The sequence below is a fragment of the Pecten maximus genome, chromosome 6 (genome assembly GCF_902652985.1).
Source record: "Pecten maximus chromosome 6, xPecMax1.1, whole genome shotgun sequence".
Taxonomy (NCBI): Eukaryota; Metazoa; Mollusca; class Bivalvia; order Pectinida; family Pectinidae; genus Pecten; species Pecten maximus.
In genome coordinates this window covers 46137698-46162129 of record NC_047020.1, presented here as the reverse complement: position 1 = coordinate 46162129, position 24432 = coordinate 46137698, and the positions used below count along the sequence as shown (strand labels likewise).

The 24432-nt window shown below is 38.7% G+C and overlaps 1 protein-coding gene across 1 annotated transcript in view; it reads left to right on the top strand.

The window, feature by feature from the left end:
• Positions 1 to 24432, top strand: part of LOC117329897 — a 48820-nt gene that overhangs the window by 6307 nt on the left and 18081 nt on the right. The window contains exons 4-12 of the mRNA XM_033888113.1: positions 2080 to 2197; positions 10490 to 10555; positions 12212 to 12277; positions 14429 to 14610; positions 17139 to 17215; positions 18355 to 18428; positions 18509 to 18666; positions 20850 to 21057; positions 22774 to 22895. Coding sequence (XP_033744004.1) covers positions 2080 to 2197; positions 10490 to 10555; positions 12212 to 12277; positions 14429 to 14610; positions 17139 to 17215; positions 18355 to 18428; positions 18509 to 18666; positions 20850 to 21057; positions 22774 to 22895 — 1071 coding nt within the window. The remainder of the gene's footprint in view (positions 1 to 2079; positions 2198 to 10489; positions 10556 to 12211; positions 12278 to 14428; positions 14611 to 17138; positions 17216 to 18354; positions 18429 to 18508; positions 18667 to 20849; positions 21058 to 22773; positions 22896 to 24432) is intronic.

The window sequence follows — 24432 nt, the reverse complement described above, 5'->3', positions numbered from 1 at the left end:
CAGGTATAACAATGTATCACCTCTATAGACACAAAGTCAGGTATAACAATGTATCACCTCTATAGACACAAAGTCAGGTATAACAATGTATCACCTCTCTATAGACACAAAGTCAGGTATAACAATGTATCACCTCTATAGACACAAAGTCAGGTATAACAATGTATCACCTCTATAGACACAAAGTCAGGTATAACAATGTATCACCTCTACAGACACAAAGTCAGGTATAACAATGTATCACATCTATAGACACAAAGTCAGGTATAACAATGTATCACCTCTATAGACACAAAGTCAGGTATAACAATGTATCACCTCTCTATAGACACAAAGTCAGGTATAACAATGTATCACCTCTATAGACACAAAGTCAGGTATAACAATGTATCACCTCTATAGACACAAAGTCAGGTATAACAATGTATCACCTCTCTATAGACACAAAGTCAGGTATAACAATGTATCACCTCTATAGACACAAAGTCAGGTATAACAATGTATCACCTCTATAGACACAAAGTCAGGTATAACAATGTATCACCTCTATAGACACAAAGTCAGGTATAACAATGTATCACATCTCTATAGACACAAAGTCAGGTATAACAATGTATCACCTCTCTATAGACACAAAGTCAGGTATAACAATGTATCACCTCTCTATAGACACAAAGTCAGGTATAACAATGTATCACATCTCTATAGACACAAAGTCAGGTATAACAATGTATCACCTCTACAGACACAAAGTCAGGTATAACAATGTATCACATCTCTATAGACACAAAGTCAGGTATAACAATGTATCACCTCTATAGACACAAAGCCAGGTATAACAATGTATCACCTCTACAGACACAAAGTCAGGTATAACAATGTATCACCTCTATAGACACAAAGTCGGGTATAACAATGTATCACCTCTACAGACACAAAGTCAGGTATAACAATGTATCACCTCTACAGACACAAAGTCAGGTATAACAATGTATCACCTCTATAGACACAAAGTCAGGTATAACAATGTATCACCTCTATAGACACAAAGTCAGGTATAACAATGTATCACCTCTACAGACACAAAGTCAGGTATAACAATGTATCACCTCTATAGACACAAAGTCAGGTATAACAATGTATCACCTCTATAGACACAAAGTCAGGTATAACAATGTATCACCTCTATAGACACAAAGTCAGGTATAACAATGTATCACCTCTCTATAGACACAAAGTCAGGTATAACAATGTATCACCTCTACAGACACAAAGTCAGGTATAACAATGTATCACCTCTATAGACACAAAGTCAGGTATAACAATGTATCACCTGTATAGACACAAAGTCAGGTATAACAATGTATCACCTCTCTATAGACACAAAGTCAGGTATAACAATGTATCACCTCTATAGACACAAAGTCAGGTATAACAATGTATCACCTCTATAGACACAAAGTCAGGTATAACAATGTATCACCTCTACAGACACAAAGTCAGGTATAACAATGTATCACCTCTATAGACACAAAGTCAGGTATAACAATGTATCACCTCTATAGACACAAAGTCAGGTATAACAATGTATCACCTCTATAGACACAAAGTCAGGTATAACAATGTATCACCTCTATAGACACAAAGTCAGGTATAACAATGTATCACCTCTATAGACACAAAGTCAGGTATAACAATGTATCACCTCTATAGACACAAAGTCAGGTATAACAATGTATCACCTCTATAGACACAAAGTCAGGTATAACAATGTATCACCTCTATAGACACAAAGTCAGGTATAACAATGTATCACCTCTATAGACACAAAGTCAGGTATAACAATGTATCACCTCTATAGACACAAAGTCAGGTATAACAATGTATCACCTCTATAGACACAAAGTCAGGTATAACAATGTCACACCTCTCTACACACAAAGTCAGGTATAAAACTATCCTGTTAAACCAATGATTAGGTGTGATTTATAATGAAAAGCTTGCAGAGTGTCTGGCTGTGTGATGTTAATGATGATTTATCATAGATGATTATGTTGAATGTATTTCTGTTATTTACAGAGATGTTATTCGGAATGCTGTCCATGCAAGTGAACATGACTCTGTGATCTTCTGCGGAAGTGGAACCACTGCAGCAGTCCACAAACTGATCCATGCCCTGAACCTAACAAAGCCTCCGGTAACTAAGCAAAGTCTTCGGTAACTTAACAAAGTCTGCTGTAACTTAACAAAATCTCCAGTAACCTAACAAAATCTCCAGTAACCTAACAAAGTCTCCGGTAACCTAACAAAGTCTCCAGTAACCTAACAAAGTCTCCAGTAACCTAACAAAGTCTCCAGTAACCTAACAAAGTCTCCAGTAACCTAACAAAGTCTCTGGTAACCTAACAAAGTCTCCAGTAACAAAGTCTCCAGTAACCTAACAAAGTCTCCAGTAACCTAACAAAGCCTCCAGTAACCTAACAAAGTCCCCAGTAACCTAACAAAGTCTCCAGTAACCTAACAAAGTCTCCAGTAACCTAACAGTCTCCAGTAACCTAACAAAGTCCCCAGTAACCTAACAAAGTCTCCAGTAACCTAACAAAGTCTCCAGTAACCTAACAAAGTCTCCGGTAACCTAACAAAGTCTCCAGTAACCTAACAAAGTCTCCAGTAACCTAACAAAGTCTCCAGTAACCTAACAAAGTCCCCAGTAACCTAACAAAGTCTCCAGTAACCTAACAAAGTCTCTGGTAACCTAACAAAGTCTCCAGTAACCTAACAAAGTCTCCAGTAACCTAACAAAGTCTCCAGTAACCTAACAAAGCCTCCAGTAACCTAACAAAGTCTCCAGTAACCTAACAAAGTCTCCAGTAACCTAACAGTCTCCAGTAACCTAACAAAGTCCCCAGTAACCTAACAAAGTCTCTGGTAACCTAACAAAGTCCCCAGTAACCTAACAAAGTCCCCAGTAACCTAACAAAGTCATCAGTAACCCAACACAGTCTCCTGTAACCCAACACAGTCTCCTGTAACCTAACAAAGCCTCCAGTAACCTAACAAAGTCTCCAGTAACCTAACAAAGTCTCCAGTAACCTAACAAAGTCTCCGGTAACCTAACAAAGTCTCCAGTAACCTAACAAAGTCCCCAGTAACCTAACAAAGTCTCCAGTAACCTAACAAAGTCTCCAGTAACCTAACAAAGTCTCTAGTAACCTAACAAAGTCTCCAGTAACCCAACACAGTCTCCAGTAACCCAACACAGTCTCCAGTAACCTAACAAAGTCTCCAGTAACCCAACACAGTCTCCAGTAACCTAACAAAGTCTCTAGTAACCTAACAAAGTCTCCAGTAACCTAACAAAGTCTCCAGTAACCTAACAAAGTCTCCAGTAACCTAACAAAGTCTCCAGTAACCCAACACAGTCTCCAGTAACCTAACAAAGCCTCCAGTAACCTAACAAAGTCTCCAGTAACCTAACAAAGTCTCCAGTAACCTAACAAAGTCCCCAGTAACCCAACAAAGTCTTCGGTAACCTAACAAAGTCTCCAGTAACCTAACAAAGCCTCCAGTAACCTAACAAAGTCTCCAGTAACCTAACAAAGTCTCCAGTAACCTAACAAAGTCTGCTGTAACCTAACAAAGTCTCCAGTAACCTAACAAAGTCTCCAGTAACCTAACAAAGTCTCCAGTAACCTAACAAAGTCTCCAGTAACCTAACAAAGTCTCCAGTAACCTAACAAAGTCCCCAGTAACCTAACAAAGTCTCTAGTAACCTAACAAAGTCTCCGGTAACCTAACAAAGCCTCCGGTAACCTAACAAAATCTCCAGTAACCTAACAAAGTCTTCGGTAACCTAACAAAGTCTCCAGTAACCCAACAAAGTCTCCAGTAACCTAACGAAGCCTCCAGTAACCTAACAAAGTCTCCAGTAACCTAACAAAGTCCCCAGTAACCCAACAAAGTCTTCGGTAACCTAACAAAGTCTCCAGTAACCTAACAAAGTCTCCAGTAACCTAACAAAGCCTCCAGTAACCTAACAAAGTCTCCAGTTACCTAACAAAGTCTCGAGTAACCTAACAAAGTCTCCGGTAACCTAACAAAATCTCCAGTAACCTAACAAAGTCTTCGGTAACCTAACAAAGTCTCCAGTAACCTAACAAAGTCTCCAGTAACCTAACAAAGTCTCCAGTAACCTAACAAAGTCTCTGGTAACCTAACAAAGTCTCCAGTAACCTAACAAAGCCTCCGGTAACCTAACAAAGTCCCCAGTAACCTAACAAAGTCTCCAGTAACCTAACAAAGTCTCCAGTAACCTAACAAAGTCTCCAGTAACCCAACAAAGTCTCCAGTAACCTAACAAAGTCTCCAGTAACCTAACAAAGTCCCCAGTAACCTAACAAAGTCCCCAGTAACCCAACACAGTCTCCTGTAACCCAACACAGTCTTCTGTAACCCAACAAAGTCTTCGGTAACCTAACAAAGTCTCCAGTAACCTAACAAAGTCTCCAGTAACCTAACAAAGTCCCCAGTAACCTAACAAAGTCTCCAGTAACCTAACAAAGTCTCCAGTAACCTAACAAAGTCTCTGGTAACCTAACAAAGTCTCCGGTAACCTAACAAAGTCTCCGGTAACCTAACAAAGTCTCCGGTAACCTAACAAAGCCTCCAGTAACCTAACAAAGCCTCCGGTAACCTAACAAAGTCCCCAGTAACCTAACAAAGTCTCTGGTAACCTAACAAAGTCTCCAGTAACCTAACAAAGTCTCTGGTAACCTAACAAAGTCTCCGGTAACCTAACAAAGTCTCCAGTAACCTAACAAAGTCTCCAGTAACCTAACAAAGTCTCCAGTAACCTTACAAAGTCTCCAGTAACCTAACAAAATCTCCAGTAACCTTACAAAGTCTCCAGTAACCTAACAAAGTCTCCAGTAACCCAACAAAGTCTCTAGTAACCTAACAATGTCTCTGGTAACCTAACAAAGTCTCCGGTAACCTAACAAAGTCTCCGGTAACCTAACCAAAGCCTCCAGTAACCTAACAAAGCCTCCGGTAACCTAACAAAATCTCCAGTAACCTAACAAAATCTTCGGTAACCTAACAAAGTCTCTAGTAACCTAACAAAGTCTCCGGTAACCTAACAAAGCCTCCGGTAACCTAACAAAATCTCCAGTAACCTAACAAAGTCTTCGGTAACCTAACAAAGTCTCCAGTAACCCAACAAAGTCTCCAGTAACCTAACGAAGCCTCCAGTAACCTAACAAAGTCTCCAGTAACCTAACAAAGTCCCCAGTAACCCAACAAAGTCTTCGGTAACCTAACAAAGTCTCCAGTAACCTAACAAAGTCTCCAGTAACCTAACAAAGCCTCCAGTAACCTAACAAAGTCTCCAGTTACCTAACAAAGTCTCGAGTAACCTAACAAAGTCTCCGGTAACCTAACAAAATCTCCAGTAACCTAACAAAGTCTCCAGTAACCTAACAAAGTCTCCAGTAACCTAACAAAGTCTCCAGTAACCTAACAAAGTCTCTGGTAACCTAACAAAGTCTCCAGTAACCTAACAAAGCCTCCGGTAACCTAACAAAGTCCCCAGTAACCTAACAAAGTCTCCAGTAACCTAACAAAGTCTCCAGTAACCTAACAAAGTCTCCAGTAACCCAACAAAGTCTCCAGTAACCTAACAAAGTCTCCAGTAACCTAACAAAGTCCCCAGTAACCTAACAAAGTCCCCAGTAACCCAACACAGTCTCCTGTAACCCAACACAGTCTTCTGTAACCCAACAAAGTCTTCGGTAACCTAACAAAGTCTCCAGTAACCTAACAAAGTCTCCAGTAACCTAACAAAGTCCCCAGTAACCTAACAAAGTCTCCAGTAACCTAACAAAGTCTCCAGTAACCTAACAAAGTCTCTGGTAACCTAACAAAGTCTCCGGTAACCTAACAAAGTCTCCGGTAACCTAACAAAGTCTCCGGTAACCTAACAAAGCCTCCAGTAACCTAACAAAGCCTCCGGTAACCTAACAAAGTCCCCAGTAACCTAACAAAGTCTCCAGTAACCTAACAAAGTCTCCAGTAACCTAACAAAGTCTCCAGTAACCTAACAAAGTCTCCAGTAACCTAACAAAGTCTCCGGTAACCTAACAAAGTCTCCGGTAACCTAACAAAGTCTCCAGTAACCTAACAAAGTCTCCAGTAACCTTACAAAGTCTCCAGTAACCTAACAAAATCTCCAGTAACCTTACAAAGTCTCCAGTAACCTAACAAAGTCTCCAGTAACCCAACAAAGTCTCTAGTAACCTAACAAAGTCTCTGGTAACCTAACAAAGTCTCCGGTAACCTAACAAAGTCTCCGGTAACCTAACCAAAGCCTCCAGTAACCTAACAAAGCCTCCGGTAACCTAACAAAATCTCCAGTAACCTAACAAAGTCTTCGGTAACCTAACAAAGTCTCCAGTAACCCAACAAAGTCTCCAGTAACCTAACGAAGCCTCCAGTAACCTAACAAAGTCTCCAGTAACCTAACAAAGTCTCCAGTAACCTAACAAAGTCTCCAGTAACCTAACAAAGTCTCCAGTAACCTAACAAAGTCTCCAGTAACCTAACAAAGTCTCCGGTAACCTAACAAAGTCTCCGGTAACCTAACAAAGTCTCCGGTAACCTAACAAAGCCTCCGGTAACCTAACAAAGCCTCCGGTAACCTAACAAAGTCCCCAGTAACCTAACAAAGTCTCCAGTAACCTAACAAAGTCTCCAGTAACCTAACAAAGTCTCCAGTAACCTAACAAAGTCTCCAGTAACCTAACAAAGTCTCCGGTAACCTAACAAAGTCTCCAGTAACCTAACAAAATCTCTTGTAACCTAACAAAGTCTCCAGTAACCTAACAAAGTCTCTAGTAACCTAACACAGTCTCTGATAACCTAACAAAGTCTCCAGTAACCTAACAAAGTCTCCAGTAACCTAATAAAGTCTCCAGTAACCTAACAAAGTCCCCAGTAACCTAACAAAGTCTCCAGTAACCTAACAAAGTCTCCAGTAACCTAACAGTCTCCAGTAACATAACAAAATCACCGATAACCTAACAAAGTCTCTGGTAACCTAATAACCTAATAAAGTCCCCAGTCTTTAAATGACCCTGGTTGTTAATAGGACGTTAAACAAAAAACAAACCAAACAAACTATTGTAACCTAACTTATTCCCCAGTAACCTAACCTTACCTCTTGTAACCTAGCTAAGTCCTCAGTAACCTAACCTTACCTCTTGTAACCTAGCTAAGTCCCAAGTAACCTAACCTTAACTCTTGTAACCTAACTAAGTCCCAAGTAACCTAACCTTACCTCTTGTAACCTAGCTAAGTCCCAAGTAACCTAACCTTAACTCTTGTAACCTAACTAAGTCCTCAGTAACCTAACCTTACCTCTTGTAACCTAGCTAATAAAGAATCTGTCTGTCTATCTGTCCTCTTTTAACCTGACTAAGTCCCAAGTAACCTAACCTTAACTCTTGTAACCTAATTAAGTCCCCAGTAACCTAACCTTAACTCTTGTAACCTAAGTAAGTCCCCAGTAACCTAACCTTAACTCTTGTAACCTAATTAAGTCCCCAGTAACCTAACCTTACCTCCTGTAGCATAACTAAGTCCCCAGTAACCTAACCTTACCTCTTGTAGCCTAATTAAGTCCCCAGTAACCTAACCTTACCTCCTGTAACCTAACTAAGTCCCAAGTAACCTAACCTTACCTCTTGTAACCTAACTTAGTCCCTAGTAACCTAACCTTACCTCTTGTAACCTAATTAAGTCCCCAGTAACCTAACCTTAACTCTTGTAACCTAATTAAATCCCCAGTAACCTAACCTTACCTCCTGTAACCTAACTAAGTCCCCAGTAACCTAACCTTACCTCTTGTAACCTAACTTAGTCCCCAGTAACCTAACCTTACCTCTTGTAACCTAACAAAGTCCCCAGTAACCTAACCTTACCTCCTGTAACCTAACTTAGTCCCCAGTAACCTAACCTTACCTCTTTTAACTTATTAAGTCCCCAGTAACCTAACCTTACCTCTTGTAACCTAACTTAGTCCCCAGTAACCTAACCTTAACTCTTGTAACCTAACTAAGTCCCCAGTAACCTAACCTTACCTCTTGTAACCTAATTAAGTCCCCAGTAACCTAACCTTACCTCTTGTAACCTAATTAAGTCCCCAGTAACCTAACCTTACCTCCTGTAACCTAATTAAGTCCCCAGTAACCTAACCTTACCTCCTGTAACCTAATTAAGTCCCCAGTAACCTAACCTTACCTCTTGTAACCTTATTAAGTCACCTCGGCGATTGACCCAGCAAACAATAAACAAACAAACAAACAGCTGTCACCTTTTTAAGTCCCTGGTCTGTTTACCGGGCGATAGACCCAGTAAACAAACAAACAAACAGCTGTCACCTTTTTAAGTCCCTGGTCTGTTTACTGGGCGATAGACCCAGTAAACAAACAAACAAACAAACAAACAGCTGTCACTTTTTTAAGTCCCTGGTCTGTTTACCGGGCGATAGACCCAGTAAACAAACAAACAAACAAACAGCAGTCACCTTTTTAAGTCCCTGGTCTGTTTACCGGGTGATAGACCCAGTAAACAAACAAACAAACAGCAGTCACCTTTTTAAGTCCCTGGTCTGTTTACCGGGTGATAGACCCAGTAAACAAACAAACAAACAGCTGTCACCTTTTTAGGTCATCTGACCCGAAGGGTCAGGATGACCTATAGTCATCATGCTTCGTCCGTCGTCGTGCGCCGTGCGTAAACTTTTCACATTTCAATCTTCTTCTCAAGTTCCACCAGTGGGATTAAGCTGAAACTTGCCTGAAATGATCCTGAGATGGTCCTGACCAAGTGTTGTTATTTTTCGGGTCAGTCCGAAATCCAAGATGGCCGCCATAGCCGCCATCTTGAAAAACACATTTTAAACTTCTTCTCAAGTTCCACCAGTGCTGTTGGGCTGAAACTTGCCAGAAATGATCCTGAGATGATCCCGACCAAGTGTTGTTATTTTTCGGGTCGATCCGAAATCCAAGATGGCCGCCATAGCCGCCATCTTGAAAAACACATTTTAAACTTCTTCTCAAGTTCCACCAGTGCTTTTGAGCTGAAACTTGCCTGAAATGATCCTGAGATGATCCTGACCAAGTATTGTTATTTTTCGGGTTGGTCCGAAATCCAAGATGGCCGCCATAGCCGCCATCTTGAAAAACACATTTTAAACTTCTTCTCAAGTTCCACCAGTGCTATTGAGCTGAAACTTGCCTGAAATGATCCTGATATGATCCCGACCAAGTGTTGTTATTTTTCGGGTCGGTCCAAAATCCAAGATGGCCGCCATAGCCGCCATAGCCGCCATCTTGAAAAACACATTTTAAACTTCTTCTCAAGTTCCACCAGTGCTCTTGAGCTGAAACTTGCCTGAAATGATCCTGAGATGATCCCGACGAAGTGTTGTTATTTTTCGGGTCGGTCCAAAATCCAAGATGGCCGCCATAGCCGCCATCTTGAAAAACACATTTTAAACTTCTTAAGTTCCACCAGTGCTATTGAGCTGAAACTTGCCTGAAATGATCCCGATATGATCCCGACCAAGTGTTGTTATTTTTCGGGTCGGTCCGAAATCCAAGATGGCCCCCATAGCCGCCATTTTGAAAACACATTTTAAACTTCTTCTCCGGTTCCACCGGTGCTTTTGAGCTTAAAATTGCCTGAAATGATCCTGATATGATCCCGACCAAGTGATGTTATTTTTCGGGTCGGTCCGAAATCCAAGATGGCCACCATATCCGCCATCTTAAAAAACACATTTTAAACTTCTTCTGCAGTTCCACTGGTGCCATTGAGCTCGAAATTGGTGAGAATGTTAAGGAAGGAGTGCCAACAAAGTGTTGTTATTTTTTCGGCCTTGTAAAAACTTTGAAATGGCAGCAATGGCGGCCATTTTGTAACATGATTGCGCAATCATGGTTTTCCTGAACAACACCTATTTCAAACTTCTTCTCAAATTCCACCGGTGGGATTCAGCTCTAACTTACCAGAAATGATCCTTAGATGGTCCAGACCAAGTGTTATTATTTATTGGGTCGGTCAGATATCCAAGATGGCCACCATGGCCAACAGTGCCACTATATACTTGCTACAGAGAATGCATACTACAATAATATAAGGGTTTTAATTAAAAGTCAGATGACCGTTAAGGCCCCTGGGCCTCTTGTTAAGTTTCTGCTTAGTGTTTCCTATTGTCTTAGTTGACAACATCTCACTGTAAGATTTAACCTATAGATAGTAACAAAGACTTTCTGCCAGGCTTCGGTATATTGACCAATTCCAATAAAGGATGAAGCAATGAAAACACAACATTGGCATCAGTCAATTAAAAACCCAAATCAATGCTTGGTTCTACATACCTTTCATGTTTATTACAAAGAGAAAATAATTGTACACGGCTATGTTTTAGGTTGTATTGGTCAGTTCCTATGAGCACCATTCCACAATTCTGCCTTGGAAGGAAGCGGGAGCTAAGGTAGGTTTCTAAAGAAACAAAAACTCACATGTCGGGACAGGAAGAAAAATGTCAGCATAACTGGTCCTTCGTGCAAGTTAGGATTCAAAAGTACTTGCCCAAAGGTGAAACATAGTGGTCCAATTAAACTGAGATAGTAGTATCTTCAATTACTCTAGGGGAAAGGTACAAAAAATGAGAAATTTTACACTTGTCAATCGGGTAAGTAGTCAGTAATATTTACTTGCCCACCGACCAAATCTACTGGCCCTGGGCCATCGGACCTGGGTTTTTTCTCTCCCTGCATGTGTTAAATTAAACAAGCTTAACTAAAGAACACAGTAAAACTCACATGTAAGTATGATATTCATATCTGATTAAAGATTAAGTATGATATTAATATCTAATTATAGATTGAGTATGATATCAATATCTAATTATAGATTGAGTATGATATCAATATCTAATTATAGATAAAGTGTGATATTAATATCTTATCATAGATTGAGTATGATAGTAATATCTAATTATAGATTGAGTATGATATTAATATCTAATTATAGATTGAGTATGATATTAATATCTAATTATAGATTGAGTATGATAGTAATATCTAATTATAGATTGAGTATGATATTAATATCTAATTATAGATTGAGTATGATATTAATATCTAATTATAGATTGAGTATGATAGTAATATCTAATTATAGATTGAGTATGATATTAATATCTAATTATAGATTGAGTATGATAGTAATATCTAATTATAGATTGAGTATGATAGTAATATCTAATTATAGATTGAGTATGATATTAATATCTAATTATAGATTGAGTATGATATTAATATCTTATTATAGATTGAGTATGATATTAATATCTAATTATAGATTGAGTATGATAGTAATATCTAATTATAGATTGAGTATGATATTAATATCTAATTATAGATTGAGTATGATATTAATATCTAATTATAGATTGAGTATGATAGTAATATCTAATTATAGATTGAGTAAGATATTAATATCTAATTATAGATTGAGTATGATAGTAATATCTAATTATAGATTGAGTATGATATTAATATCTAATTAAAGATTAAGTACGACATTAATCTATGGTTATAGACGAAGTACGACATTGATATCTGATTATAGACGAAGTACGACATTAATACCTGTTTATAGACGAAGTACGACATTGATATCTGATTATAGACGAAGTACGACATTAATACCTGTTTATAGACGAAGTACGACATTAATACCTGTTTATAGACGAAGTACGACATTAATACCTGGTTATAGACGAAGTACGACATTAATACCTGGTTATAGACGAAGTACGACATTAATACCTGTTTATAGACGAAGTACGACATTAATACCTGTTTATAGACGAAGTACGACATTAATACCTAGTTACAGACGAAGTACGACATTAATACCTGTTTATAGATGAAATTTGACATTACCCAAACTATTATTGGTTAATAGAATCTCCTCCTCTGTAACTTTAGACAAGGGCAGACACAACGTCCTGAAACCTCATAGTTTTTGTTGTCTTTACAGGTAGTTAGAATCAACGTCCTGAAACCTCATAGTTTTTGTTGTCTTTACAGGTAGTTAGAATCAACGTCCTGAAACCTCATAGTTTTTGTTGTCTTTACAGGTAGTTAGAATCAAGGAAGACCAACATGGGTGTGTGTGCCTGACCGACCTAGAGGCAAAACTACAGGTAAGAACTTATTGATCTAGAAGATCCTTATCATATTGGAATTGATCTAGAAGATCCTTATCTTATTGGAATTGATCTAGAAGATCCTTATCACCTTGGAATTGATCTAGAAGATCCTTATCACCTTATAATTGATCTAGAAGATCCTTATCACCTTGGAATTGATCTAGAAGATCCTTATCACCTTGTAATTGATCTAGAAGATCCTTATCACATTGGAATTGATCTAGAAGATCCTTATCTTATTGGAATTGATCTAGAAGATCCTTATCTTATTGGAATTGATCTAGAACATCCTTGTCATATTGGAATTGATCTAGAACATCCTTGTCATATTGGAATTGATCTAAAAGATCCTTATCTTATTGGAATTGATCTAGAAGATCCTTATCTTATTGGAATTGATCTAGAAGATCCTTATCTTATTGGAATTGATCTAGAACATCCTTGTCATATTGGAATTGATCTAGAAGATCCTTATCATATTGGAATTGATCTAGAAGATCCTTATCTTATTGGAATTGATCTAGAACATCCTTATCTTATTGGAATTGATCTAGAACATCCTTGTCATATTGGAATTGATCTAGAACATCCTTGTCATATTGGAATTGATCTAGAAGATCCTTATCATATTGGAATTGATCTAGAAGATCCTTATCTTATTGGAATTGATCTAGAATATCCTTATCATATTGGAATTGATCTAGAAGATCCTTATCATATTGGAATAGATCTAGAAGATCCTTATCATATTGGAATTGATCTAGAAGATCCTTATCTTATTGGAATTGATCTAGAAGATCCTTATCATATTGGAATTGATCTAGAAGATCCTTATCATATTGGAATTGATCTAGAAGATCCTTATCATATTGGAATTGATCTAGAAGATCCTTATCACCTTATAATTGATCTAGAAGATCCTTATCACCTTATATTTACATTCTGTGCTGTATTTGCATATATGTCGCTAGTAAACCAAATTGTATTCATGAGAATGTATACTACAATTTACAGTGATTCGGTCAGAGTAGGGATATACAGCCCCAGGTGTTGCTGGTCAAAACAATGGTCTCCAGTTACATTCGGCCAGGAGAGATTTCGAATGCTAGCATTTATCTACATAAACCACCACAAAAAAAAGCAACAGAGTTATGAGAGTAAAATTTAATAATAGAAAAAATGAAGTCGACCGACTCGACACAAAATTATTATAAGCTCTATTCCTGATCTATAGGAAGTAATCAAATTGTCACTCGTCACACAGGGGCTCGTTGTCGAATTGTCAGAAATGCTAGACACGACATTGAAAGTCCAGCATTTAAAAAAAAAAAATCTTGCGAAAAACCGGCAGTATCGACATGGTTTCTGGTTGTGTATGCTTACTGAATGCATTATAGTTATGTGGTTATTCACTGATGTCAAAGGCCTACCTTACTCCAAAATCGAGCCCCTGTGAAGTTGAACATCGTCTGCTAAGTTAGCGACACTGATGTGACCGGTTAGACTGGATTCTGTTTCTAATGAAATATCCTTGGAATCGTTTTCACCTACTGTCAAGACGACGTTCATTTAGAATTTAAGAGATGATATTCCTCTGAAAATAACGTAAATCCAGTCGATAGAAACATAAGTCTTTCCGAGGAATCGAGTCTGTCCAGTGCAGTACCCATTCACGCGCATCACTTCTAAATGTTAACCGTATATCATGCGCCGAAAAAAGGCTTTATTTTTAAACAATCAGAAATTATGCAATTGTGAACAATTTGAAGATATCTACAAACGTTTATAAAATATAATATAAAGCCAAATTGTGCAAAAAACATTTCATGTGATTGCTATTGATAACGACATGAGGGACTATATTATTCCTTCTGGAAATTTCGGCTGTTCCGGTATTTGAACTTGATGACGTCAGTGATAGGAGAAGCGGCAAATTTAAACGCGTCTTAAGCTACAGTAAATAAAATAAAATTATGAATGTAAATATAAGCATTGAACTGTTACCAAATGGTAGTATACAGTCGATATGAATACAATTTGGGTGACTGCTTACTACGACAAATATTTGACTTTTTGTTCTCCAAACCGAGAATGACTTCTAGATTGTATTATAGTATGTTTAGGTACACCATATTGTTTCCACAGCTATGGCAGAACAGTGACCGACAGGTAATAGGCTGTCTCAGCGCTGCCTCAAACATCACCGGGATGTTGGTCGATGTGGATACTATCACGATACGTCTCCATCGTCATGGTGCCCTGGCCTTCTGGGACTACGCTACAGCAGCGCCTTATGTGAGGATTGACATGAACCCAGTCAATACTAGGTACAGAATACAATCTACATCAGATCTCATTCCTAGGTGTCTGATTGGTGGAGTTCACTTTTTCTATAAATAGAACAGTCGTTACTATATGTATATCTGACATGAGTGTTTGTTTGTTTGACAGTGATGACCAGCTGTATATCTGACATGAGTGTTTGTTTGTTTGACAATGATGACCAGCCGTATATCTGACATGAGTATTTGTTTGACAGTGATGACCAGTCGTATATCTGACATGAGTGTTTGTTTGACAGTGACGACCAGTCGTATATCTGACATGAGTGTTTGTTTGACAGTGACGACCAGCCGTATATCTGACATGAGTGTTTGTTTGACAGTGACGACCAGCCGTATATCTGACATGAGTGTTTGTTTGACAGTGACGACCAGCCGTATATCTGACATGAGTGTTTTGACAGTGACGACCAGTCGTATATCTGACATGAGTGTTTGTTTGTTTGACAGTGATGACCAGCCGTTTATCTGACATGAGTATTTGTTTGACAGTGATGACCAGTCGTATATCTGACATGAGTATTTGTTTGACAGTGATGACCAGCCGTTTATCTGACATGAGTATTTGTTTGACAGTGATGACCAGCCGTTTATCTGACATGAGTATAGTATTTGTTTGACAGTGATGACCAGTCGTATATCTGACATGAGTATTTGTTTGACAGTGATGACCAGCCGTTTATCTGACATGAGTATTTGTTTGACAGTGATGACCAGTCGTATATCTGACATGAGTGTTTGTTTGTTTGACAGTGATGACCAGTCGTATATCTGACATGAGTATTTGTTTGACAGTGACGACCAGCCGTATATCTGACATGAGTGTTTGTTTGACAGTGATGACCAGCCGTATATCTGACATGAGTATTTGTTTGTTTGACAGTGACGACCAGTCGTATATCTGACATGAGTGTTTGTTTGACAGTGACGACCAGTCGTATATCTGACATGAGTGTTTGTTTGTTTGACAGTGACGACCAGCCGTATATCTGACATGAGTATTTGTTTGTTTGACAGTGACGACCAGTCGTATATCTGACATGAGTGTTTGTTTGACAGTGACGACCAGTCGTATATCTGACATGAGTATTTGTTTCGTTTGACAGTGACGACCAGTCGTATATCTGACATGAGTGTTTGTTTGACAGTGACGACCAGTCGTATATCTGACATGAGTGTTTGTTTGACAGTGACGACCAGCCGTATATCTGACATGAGTATTTGTTTGACAGTGATGACCAGTCGTATATCTGACATGAGTGTTTGTTTGACAGTGATGACCAGCCGTATATCTGACATGAGTGTTCGTTTGACAGTGACGACCAGTCGTATATCTGACATGAGTGTTTGTTTGACAGTGATGACCAGCCGTATATCTGACATGAGTATTTGTTTGTTTGACGGTGACGACCAGTCGTATATCTGACATGAGTATTTGTTTGACAGTGACGACCAGTCGTATATCTGACCTTAGTGTTTGTTTGACAGTGATGACCAGCCGTATATCTGACATGAGTATTTGTTTGTTTGACAGTGACGACCAGTCGTATATCTGACATGAGTATTTGTTTGTTTGACAGTGACGACCAGCCGTATATCTGACATAAGTATTTGTTTGTTTGACAGTGACGACCAGTCGTATATCTGACATGAGTATTTGTTTGTTTGACAGTGACGACCAGCCGTATATCTGACATAAGTATTTGTTTGTTTGACAGTGACGACCAGTCGTATATCTGACATGAGTATTTGTTTGTTTGACAGTGACGACCAGTCGTATATCTGACATGAGTATTTGTTTGACAGTGATGACCAGCCGTATATCTGACATAAGTATTTGTTTGTTTGACAGTGACGACCAGTCGTATATCTGACATGAGTATTTGTTTGACAGTGACGACCAGTCGTATATCTGACATGAGTATTTGTTTCGTTTGACAGTGATGACCAGTCATATATCTGACATGAGTATTTGTTTCGTTTGACAGTGACGACCAGTCGTATATCTGACATGAGTGTTTGTTTGACAGTGACGACCAGTCATATATCTGACATGAGTGTTTGTTTGACAGTGATGACCAGCCGTATATCTGACATGAGTGTTTGTTTGACAGTGATGACCAGCCGTATATCTGACATGAGTGTTTGTTTGACAGTGACGACCAGCCGTATATCTGACATGAGTGTTTGTTTGACAGTGATGACCAGCCGTATATCTGACATGAGTGTTTGTTTGACAGTGACGACCAGCCGTATATCTGACATGAGTGTTTGTTTGACAGTGATGACCAGCCGTATATCTGACATGAGTATTTGTTTCGTTTGACAGTGACGACCAGCCGTATATCTGACATGAGTATTTGTTTCGTTTGACAGTGACGACCAGTCGTATATCTGACATGAGTATTTGTTTCGTTTGACAGTGACGACCAGCCGTATATCTGACATGAGTGTTTGTTTGACAGTGATGACCAGCCGTATATCTGACTTGAGTATTTGTTTCGTTTTTTTAGCGACGACCAGCCGTATATCTATAAAGATGCTGTTTTTGTGTCTCCCCACAAGTTTGTAGGAGGGGTCTCTACACCAGGTGAGTTAATGTACTTAGTGTAATCAGGATGTACTTAGTGTAACCAGGATGTACTCAGTGTAACCAGGATGTACTTAGTGTAACCAGGATGTACTTAGTGTAACCAGGATGTACTTAGTGTAACCAGGATGTACTCAGTGTAATCAGGTTGTACTTAGTGTAACCAGGATGTACTCAGTGTAATCAGGATGTACTCAGTGTAACCAAGATGTACTTAGTGTAATCAGGATGTACTTAGTGTAACCAGGATGTACTCAGTGTAATCAGGATGTACTCAGTGTAACCAGGATGTACTTAGTGTAATCAGGATGTACTTAGTGTAACCAAGATGTACTCAGTGTAACCAGGATGTACTTAGTGTAACCAGGATGTACTTAGTGTAATCAGGATGTACTTAGTGTAATCAGGATGTACTCAGTGTAATCAGGATGTACTCAGTGTAATCAGGATGTACTCAGTGTAACCAAGATGTACTTAGTGTAATCAGGATGTACTTAGTGTTACCAGGATGTACTCAGTGTAACCAGGATGTACTTAGTGTAATCAGGATGTACTCAGTGTAACCAAGATGTACTCAGTGTAATCAGGATGTACTCAGTGTAACCAAGATGTACTCAGTGTAATCAGGATGTACTTAGTGTAACCAGGATGTACTTAGTGTAATCAGGATGTACTCAGTGTAATCAGGATGTACTTAGTGTAACCAGGATGTACTTAGTGTAATCAGGATGTACTTAGTGTAATCAGGATGTACTCAGTGTAATCAGGATGTACTCAGTGTAATCAGGATGTACTTAGTGTAACCAGGATGTACTCAGTGTAACCAGGATGTACTCAGTGTAACCAGGATGTACTTAGTGTAACCAGGATGTACTTAATGTAATCAGGATGTACTCAGTGTAACCAGGATGTACTTAGTGTAATCAGGATGTACTTAGTGTAACCAGGATGTACTAAGTGTAATAAGGATGTACTAAGTGTAATCTGTTAAGGCATTATTAATGTAAAATGTAAAGATTTCCAAGATAGCATCTAGGGTCTATATTGAGCAAACATATTTCCAGTTCTTAACAAAATATAGAATATATTGGGAAAGGTCCATGCCTTTTTGATGAAATGTTGAATTTTGATTTTGACAGGTATTTTGGTGGCTAAAAAGAAGTTGTTCCATAATGTTGTACCTGATAAGTGTGGAGGTGGATCAGTGTTTTATGTAAGTATAATCTGTGTGTTTAGTAGACTCATTTGCACATCATGACGATTTGATTGACTTTGATAAAACACCTTTGTCAGGTGAGGAGAGATGGACATCGGTACCTACAGGAGCCGGAGCTGAAGGAGGAGGGAGGAACGCCAGCTATTGTGGAATCAATCAGAGCCGGACTAGTCTTCCAACTCAAGGAGGCCGTCAATTCGGACACAATTTTGAGTCTTGAACACCAATTATACAGGTGAGATTCTCAGGTATTGTACAGGTGAGATTCTCAGGTATTGTACAGGTGAGATTCTCAGGTATCGTACAGGTGAGATTCTGAGTAAATGTACAGGTGAGATTCTCAGGTATTGTACAGGTGAGATTCTGAGTTGATGTACAGGTGAGATTCTCAGGTATTGTACAGGTGAGATTCTGAGTTGATGTACAGGTGAGATTCTCAGGTATCGTACAGGTGAGATTTTGAATTAATGTACAGGGGTGATTCTCAGGTATTGTAAATGTGAGATTTTGAATTAATGTACAGGTGTGATTCTCAAGTATTGTACAGGTGAGATTCTAAATTAATGTACAGGTGTGATTCTCAGGTATTGTACAGATGAGATTCTCAGGTATTGTACATGTGAGATTCTGAATTAATGTACAGGTGTGATTCTCAGGTATCGTACAGGTGAGATTTTGAATTAATGTACAGGTGTGATTCTCGGGAATTGTACATGTGAGATTTTGAATTAATGTACAGGTATGATTCTCAGGTATTGTACAGGTGAGATTTTCAGGTATTGTACAGGTGAGATTCTCAGGTATTGTACAGGTGAGATTCTGAATTAATGTACAGGTGTGATTCTCAGGTATCGTACAGGTGAGATTTTCAGGTATTGTACAGGTGAGATTCTCAGGTATTGTACAGGTGAGATTCTCAGGTATTGTAGAGGTGAGACTGTTGATTTTTAGGTCATCTGACCCAGATGGTCAGGATTAGGATGACCTATAGCCATAGTGCTCCTTCCGTCGTCGCTGTTCGACTTTTACTTTCAAAACGCTTCTCCACAGCAGATTACTACCACATTTGGTGTTAAACTGACTGGCAGGTCCTACCCCTGGGGAAAGAAGGATGGGGCCTCCAAAAGGAGAACTTTAAAATGCTTCTCCTCCTTAATGCCTTAACTGATTACAACCATATTTAGTTTGAAACATCATTGGGGAAGGGCAATCATAATTCATATATATGGGTGTGGTCTGACCCCTTGGGACAAAGGGGTGAGGTGCCAAAATTGGAACTTAGCTGAAATTTTGCTTTAACATCTTATTCCTCCTTTATGTCAAAATAGATGAAAAAAAAACAAATTTGATCTCAAATCTAACTGGCTGAGAACAGACAATTTATGGTAATGATGTTGGTTTGAGCCCTTTAGATTGAGGGGTGTGTCCCTGCTGTAAGTGTTTGTCAGATGATCATTTAGGCCCATGGGCCTCTTGTTTCCTCCAAAGAAAGACAGAATTGTAAAGCTGTGAAGATTTGATCTGTAAAAAAAGATCCTCTGTACAATACACTTGTGTTACCCCGGGTATTTCAGTAAACCCTACGATGTACAATACACTTGTGTTACCCCGGGTATTTCAGTAAACCCTACCATGTACAATACACTTGTGTTACCCTGGGTATTTCAGTAAACCCTACGATGTACAATACACTTGTGTTACCCCGGGTATTTCAGTAAACCCTACGATGTACAATACACTTGTGTTACCCTGGGTATTTCAGTAAACCCTACGATGTACAATACACTTGTGTTACCCCGGGTATTTCAGTAAACCCTACGATGTACAATACACTTGTGTTACCCTGGGTATTTCAGTAAACCCTACGATGTACAATACACTTGTGTTACCCTGGGTATTTCAGTAAACCCTACGATGTACAATACACTTGTGTTACCCCGGGTATTTCGGTAAACCCTACGATGTACAATACACTTGTGTTACCCCGGGTATTTCGGTAAACCCTACGATGTACAATACACTTGTGTTACCCTGGGTATTTCAGTAAACCCTACGATGTACATACACTTGTGTTACCCCGGGTATTTCAGTAAACCCTACGATGTACAATACACTTGTGTTACCCCGGGTATTCAGTAAACCCTACGATGTACAATACACTTGTGTTACCCTGGGTATTTCAGTAAACCCTACCATGTACAATACACTTGTGTTACCCCGGGTATTTCAGTAAACCCTACGATGTACAATACACTTGTGTTACCCCGGGTATTTCAGTAAACCCTACGATGTACAATACACTTGTGTTACCCTGGGTATTTCAGTAAACCCTACGATGTACAATACACTTGTGTTACCCCGGGTATTTCAGTAAACCCTACGATGTACAATACACTTGTGTTACCCTGGGTATTTCAGGAAAGCCCACGAAGCGTGGAGTGACTGTGACAACCTGATGATCCTTGGTAACCCTGACAACCAGAACAGACTGGCCATCTTCTCGTTCCTCATACACCACCCCGAGGCTGGTCGCTTCCTACATCACAACTACGTCACAGCTGTCCTAAACGACGTGTTTGGTATTCAGGCCCGAGGAGGATGTGCTTGTGCAGGGCCTTACGCCATGGTGAGTATGATGTAGCAGTGCACCATCTGCAACTTTTCACATTTTCGAACTTCTTCTCAAGTTCCATCAGTGGGATTCTGCTCGAACTTACCTGAAATGATGGTCCTGACCAAATATTGTTATTTTTCCAGTTGGTCACAAATCCAGGATGGCTGCCATGGGAGTCATCTTGAAAAACACATTTTTAACTTGAGCTGAAAAATTGATAGGGATGTTAAGAAAGGAGAGCCAACTAAGTGTTGCTATTTTTCGGCCTCGTAAAAACATTGACATGGCAGTCATGGCGGCCATTTTGTAACATGATTGCGCAATTAAGGTTTACCTAAACAACACCCATTTTAAACTTCTTCTCAAGTTACATCAGGAGAATTCAGCTCAATCTTATTATTCCGGACAATCTGAATTCCAAGATGGCCACCAAGGAAGCCATCTTGAAAAACACATATTAAACCTCTTCTTCAGTTTCACAGGTGCCATTGAGCCTAAAATTGGTGGGGATGTTAAGGAAGGAAAGCCAATAAAGTGTTTTCAGCCTCTCCTCTAAAAGGCTATGACATGGCAGCCATTTTGTAACCATGTGCAACCATGGTTTTCCTGAACAATACCTATTTTAAACTTCTCAAATTACAGATTCTGTTCTAACTTACCTGAAATGATCCTGAAATAGTCCTGACCAAGTGTTGTTACTATTTGGGTCGATGCAAAATCCAAGATGGCTGTCATGGCAGCCATCTTGAAAAAGGCATTTTAAACCTTTTCTTCATTTCTACTGTCGCCATTGAGCTGAAAATTGGTGTGAATGTTAAGAAATGGATCCAAATAAGTGTTGTTATTTTTCTGCTTTGTTAAAAAATCTTTGAAATGGCCGACAGTTTGTAACATTATTGTGAAATCATGGTTTTTCTGAACGACACCTTTTTCAAGCTTTTTCTAGTGCCACTAGTGGGATTCAACTCAAAGTTACCTTCTAGGATCCCGAAATGTTATTTTTCGGGTTGGTCAGAAATCTAAGATGGCCTATTTTGGCCAATGATACCACTACACTTTCTATTGAGAATGTACACTACAATAGTAGATGGGTCTTTAGAATCAGATGACTGTTAAGGCCCATGGACCTCTTGTTTTCTCATTCAATCAGAATGTTTTCCCTCAATTATTATGTGTTTTCAAACTGGGAAATGTAAATTTATTATTAGATACTGTTTGTTATTTTTGTGTCACCTTCAAAAAGCAGGCGACAAATAGATATATGTCAGCATCAGTGTCACCAGCCTTGGCAGTGGTGTTGTTTGCACAGAGGTTTTCGTGTGATAACTTCCAATCGGTTGATCAAACTCAAACTTCATGCAGATCTTCCTTACCAAAACTGCTTGCTTGGGATTACTTTTCAGGTGTACAAATGTGAAGGTTGAAGGTCAAGGTCACTTACTATAAATAGAGTATATGTTAGAAAATTTATTTCCCTGTAATAACTCAAGTTCTTTTGAAGCCATCAAGCGCAATTTTCATGCCATTTTTCCTGATCACAAGTGCTAACATGAGATTGTGTTTTACTGGTCCAAAGGTCAAAGGTCAAGGTCACATGCAGTTACTATAAATAGAAAATCTGTTTCAATGCAATGACCCCTGTAATCACCTAACTCTCTGCGCAGGCGACACATCCACTTCCTTGGAACTCTTGTTTTGTATACAAACACACATGATATATTTCTGTAGGATTTGATGGGTTTGGATGAGAAGACGGCAATCGAGATTGAAAACTTGCTGGCAGAAGACGGCAGATTAGATAGGACTCATCTCAGGCGCTATCGGGAGTATTCACCTCGCGAAATAATAAGGTATGTCTAGATTACCCAGTATTGTCAGAATCAATCTACCTTCCTTTTACAGACAGACTTTGTCAGAATCAATCTACCTTACTTTTTACAGACAGACTTTGTCAGAATCAATCTACCTTACTTTTTATAGACCAGACTTTGTCAGAATCAATCAACCTTACTTTTTACAGACAGACTTTGTCAGAATTAATCTTACTTTTTATAGACCAGACTTTGTCAGAATCAATCTACCTTACTTTTTATAGACAGACTTTGTCAGAATCAATCTTACTTTTTATAGACCAGACTTTGTCAGAATCAATCTACCTTACTTTTTACAGACCAGACTTTGTCAGAATCAACCTTACTTTTTATAGACCAGACTTTGTCAGAATCAATCTACCTTACTTTTTACAGACAGACTTTGTCAGAATCAATCTACCTTACTTTTTACAGACCAGACTTTGTCAGAATCAATCTTACTTTTTATAGACCAGACTTTGTCAGAATCAATCTACCTTACTTTTTACAGACCAGACTTTGTCAGAATCAATCTACCTTACTTTTCATAGACCAGACTTTGTCAGAATCAATCTACCTTACTTTTTATAGACCAGACTTTGTCAGAATCAATCTACCTTACTTTTTAAAGACCAGACTTTGTCAGAATCAATCTACCTTACTTTTTACAGACCTGGGTTTGTCAGAATCAATCTACCTTACTTTTTACAGACCAGACTTTGTCAGAATCAATCTACCTTACTTTTTACAGACCAGACTTTGTCAGAATCAATCTACCTTACTTTTTACAGACCAGACTTTGTCAGAATCAATCTACCTTACTTTTTATAGACCAGACTTTGTCAGAATCAATCTACCTTACTTTTTACAGACAGACTTTGTCAGAATCAATCTACCTTACTTTTTACAGACCTGGGTTTGTCAGAATCAATCTACCTTACTTTTTACAGACCAGACTTTGTCAGAATCAACCTACCTTACTTTTTATAGACCAGACTTTGTCAGAATCAATCTACCTTACTTTTTATAGACCAGACTTTGTCAGAATCAATCTACCTTACTTTTTATAGACCAGACTTTGTCAGAATCAATCTACCTTACTTTTTATAGACCAGACTTTGTCAGAATCAATCTACCTTACTTTTTACAGACCAGACTTTGTCAGAATCAATCTACCTTACTTTTTACAGACCAGACTTTGTCAGAATCAATCTTACTTTTTACAGACAGACTTTGTCAGAATCAATCTACCTTACTTTTTATAGACCAGACTTTGTCAGAATCAATCTTACTTTTTATAGACCAGACTTTGTCAGAATCAATCTTACTTTTTATAGACCTGGGTTTGTCAGAATCAATCTTACTTTTTACAGACCAGACTTTGTCAGAATCAATCTTACTTTTTACAGACCAGACTTTGTCAGAATCAATCTACCTTACTTTTTACAGACCTGGGTTTGTCAGAATCAACCTACCTTACTTTTTATAGACCAGACTTTGTCAGAATCAATCTTACTTTTTATAGACCAGACTTTGT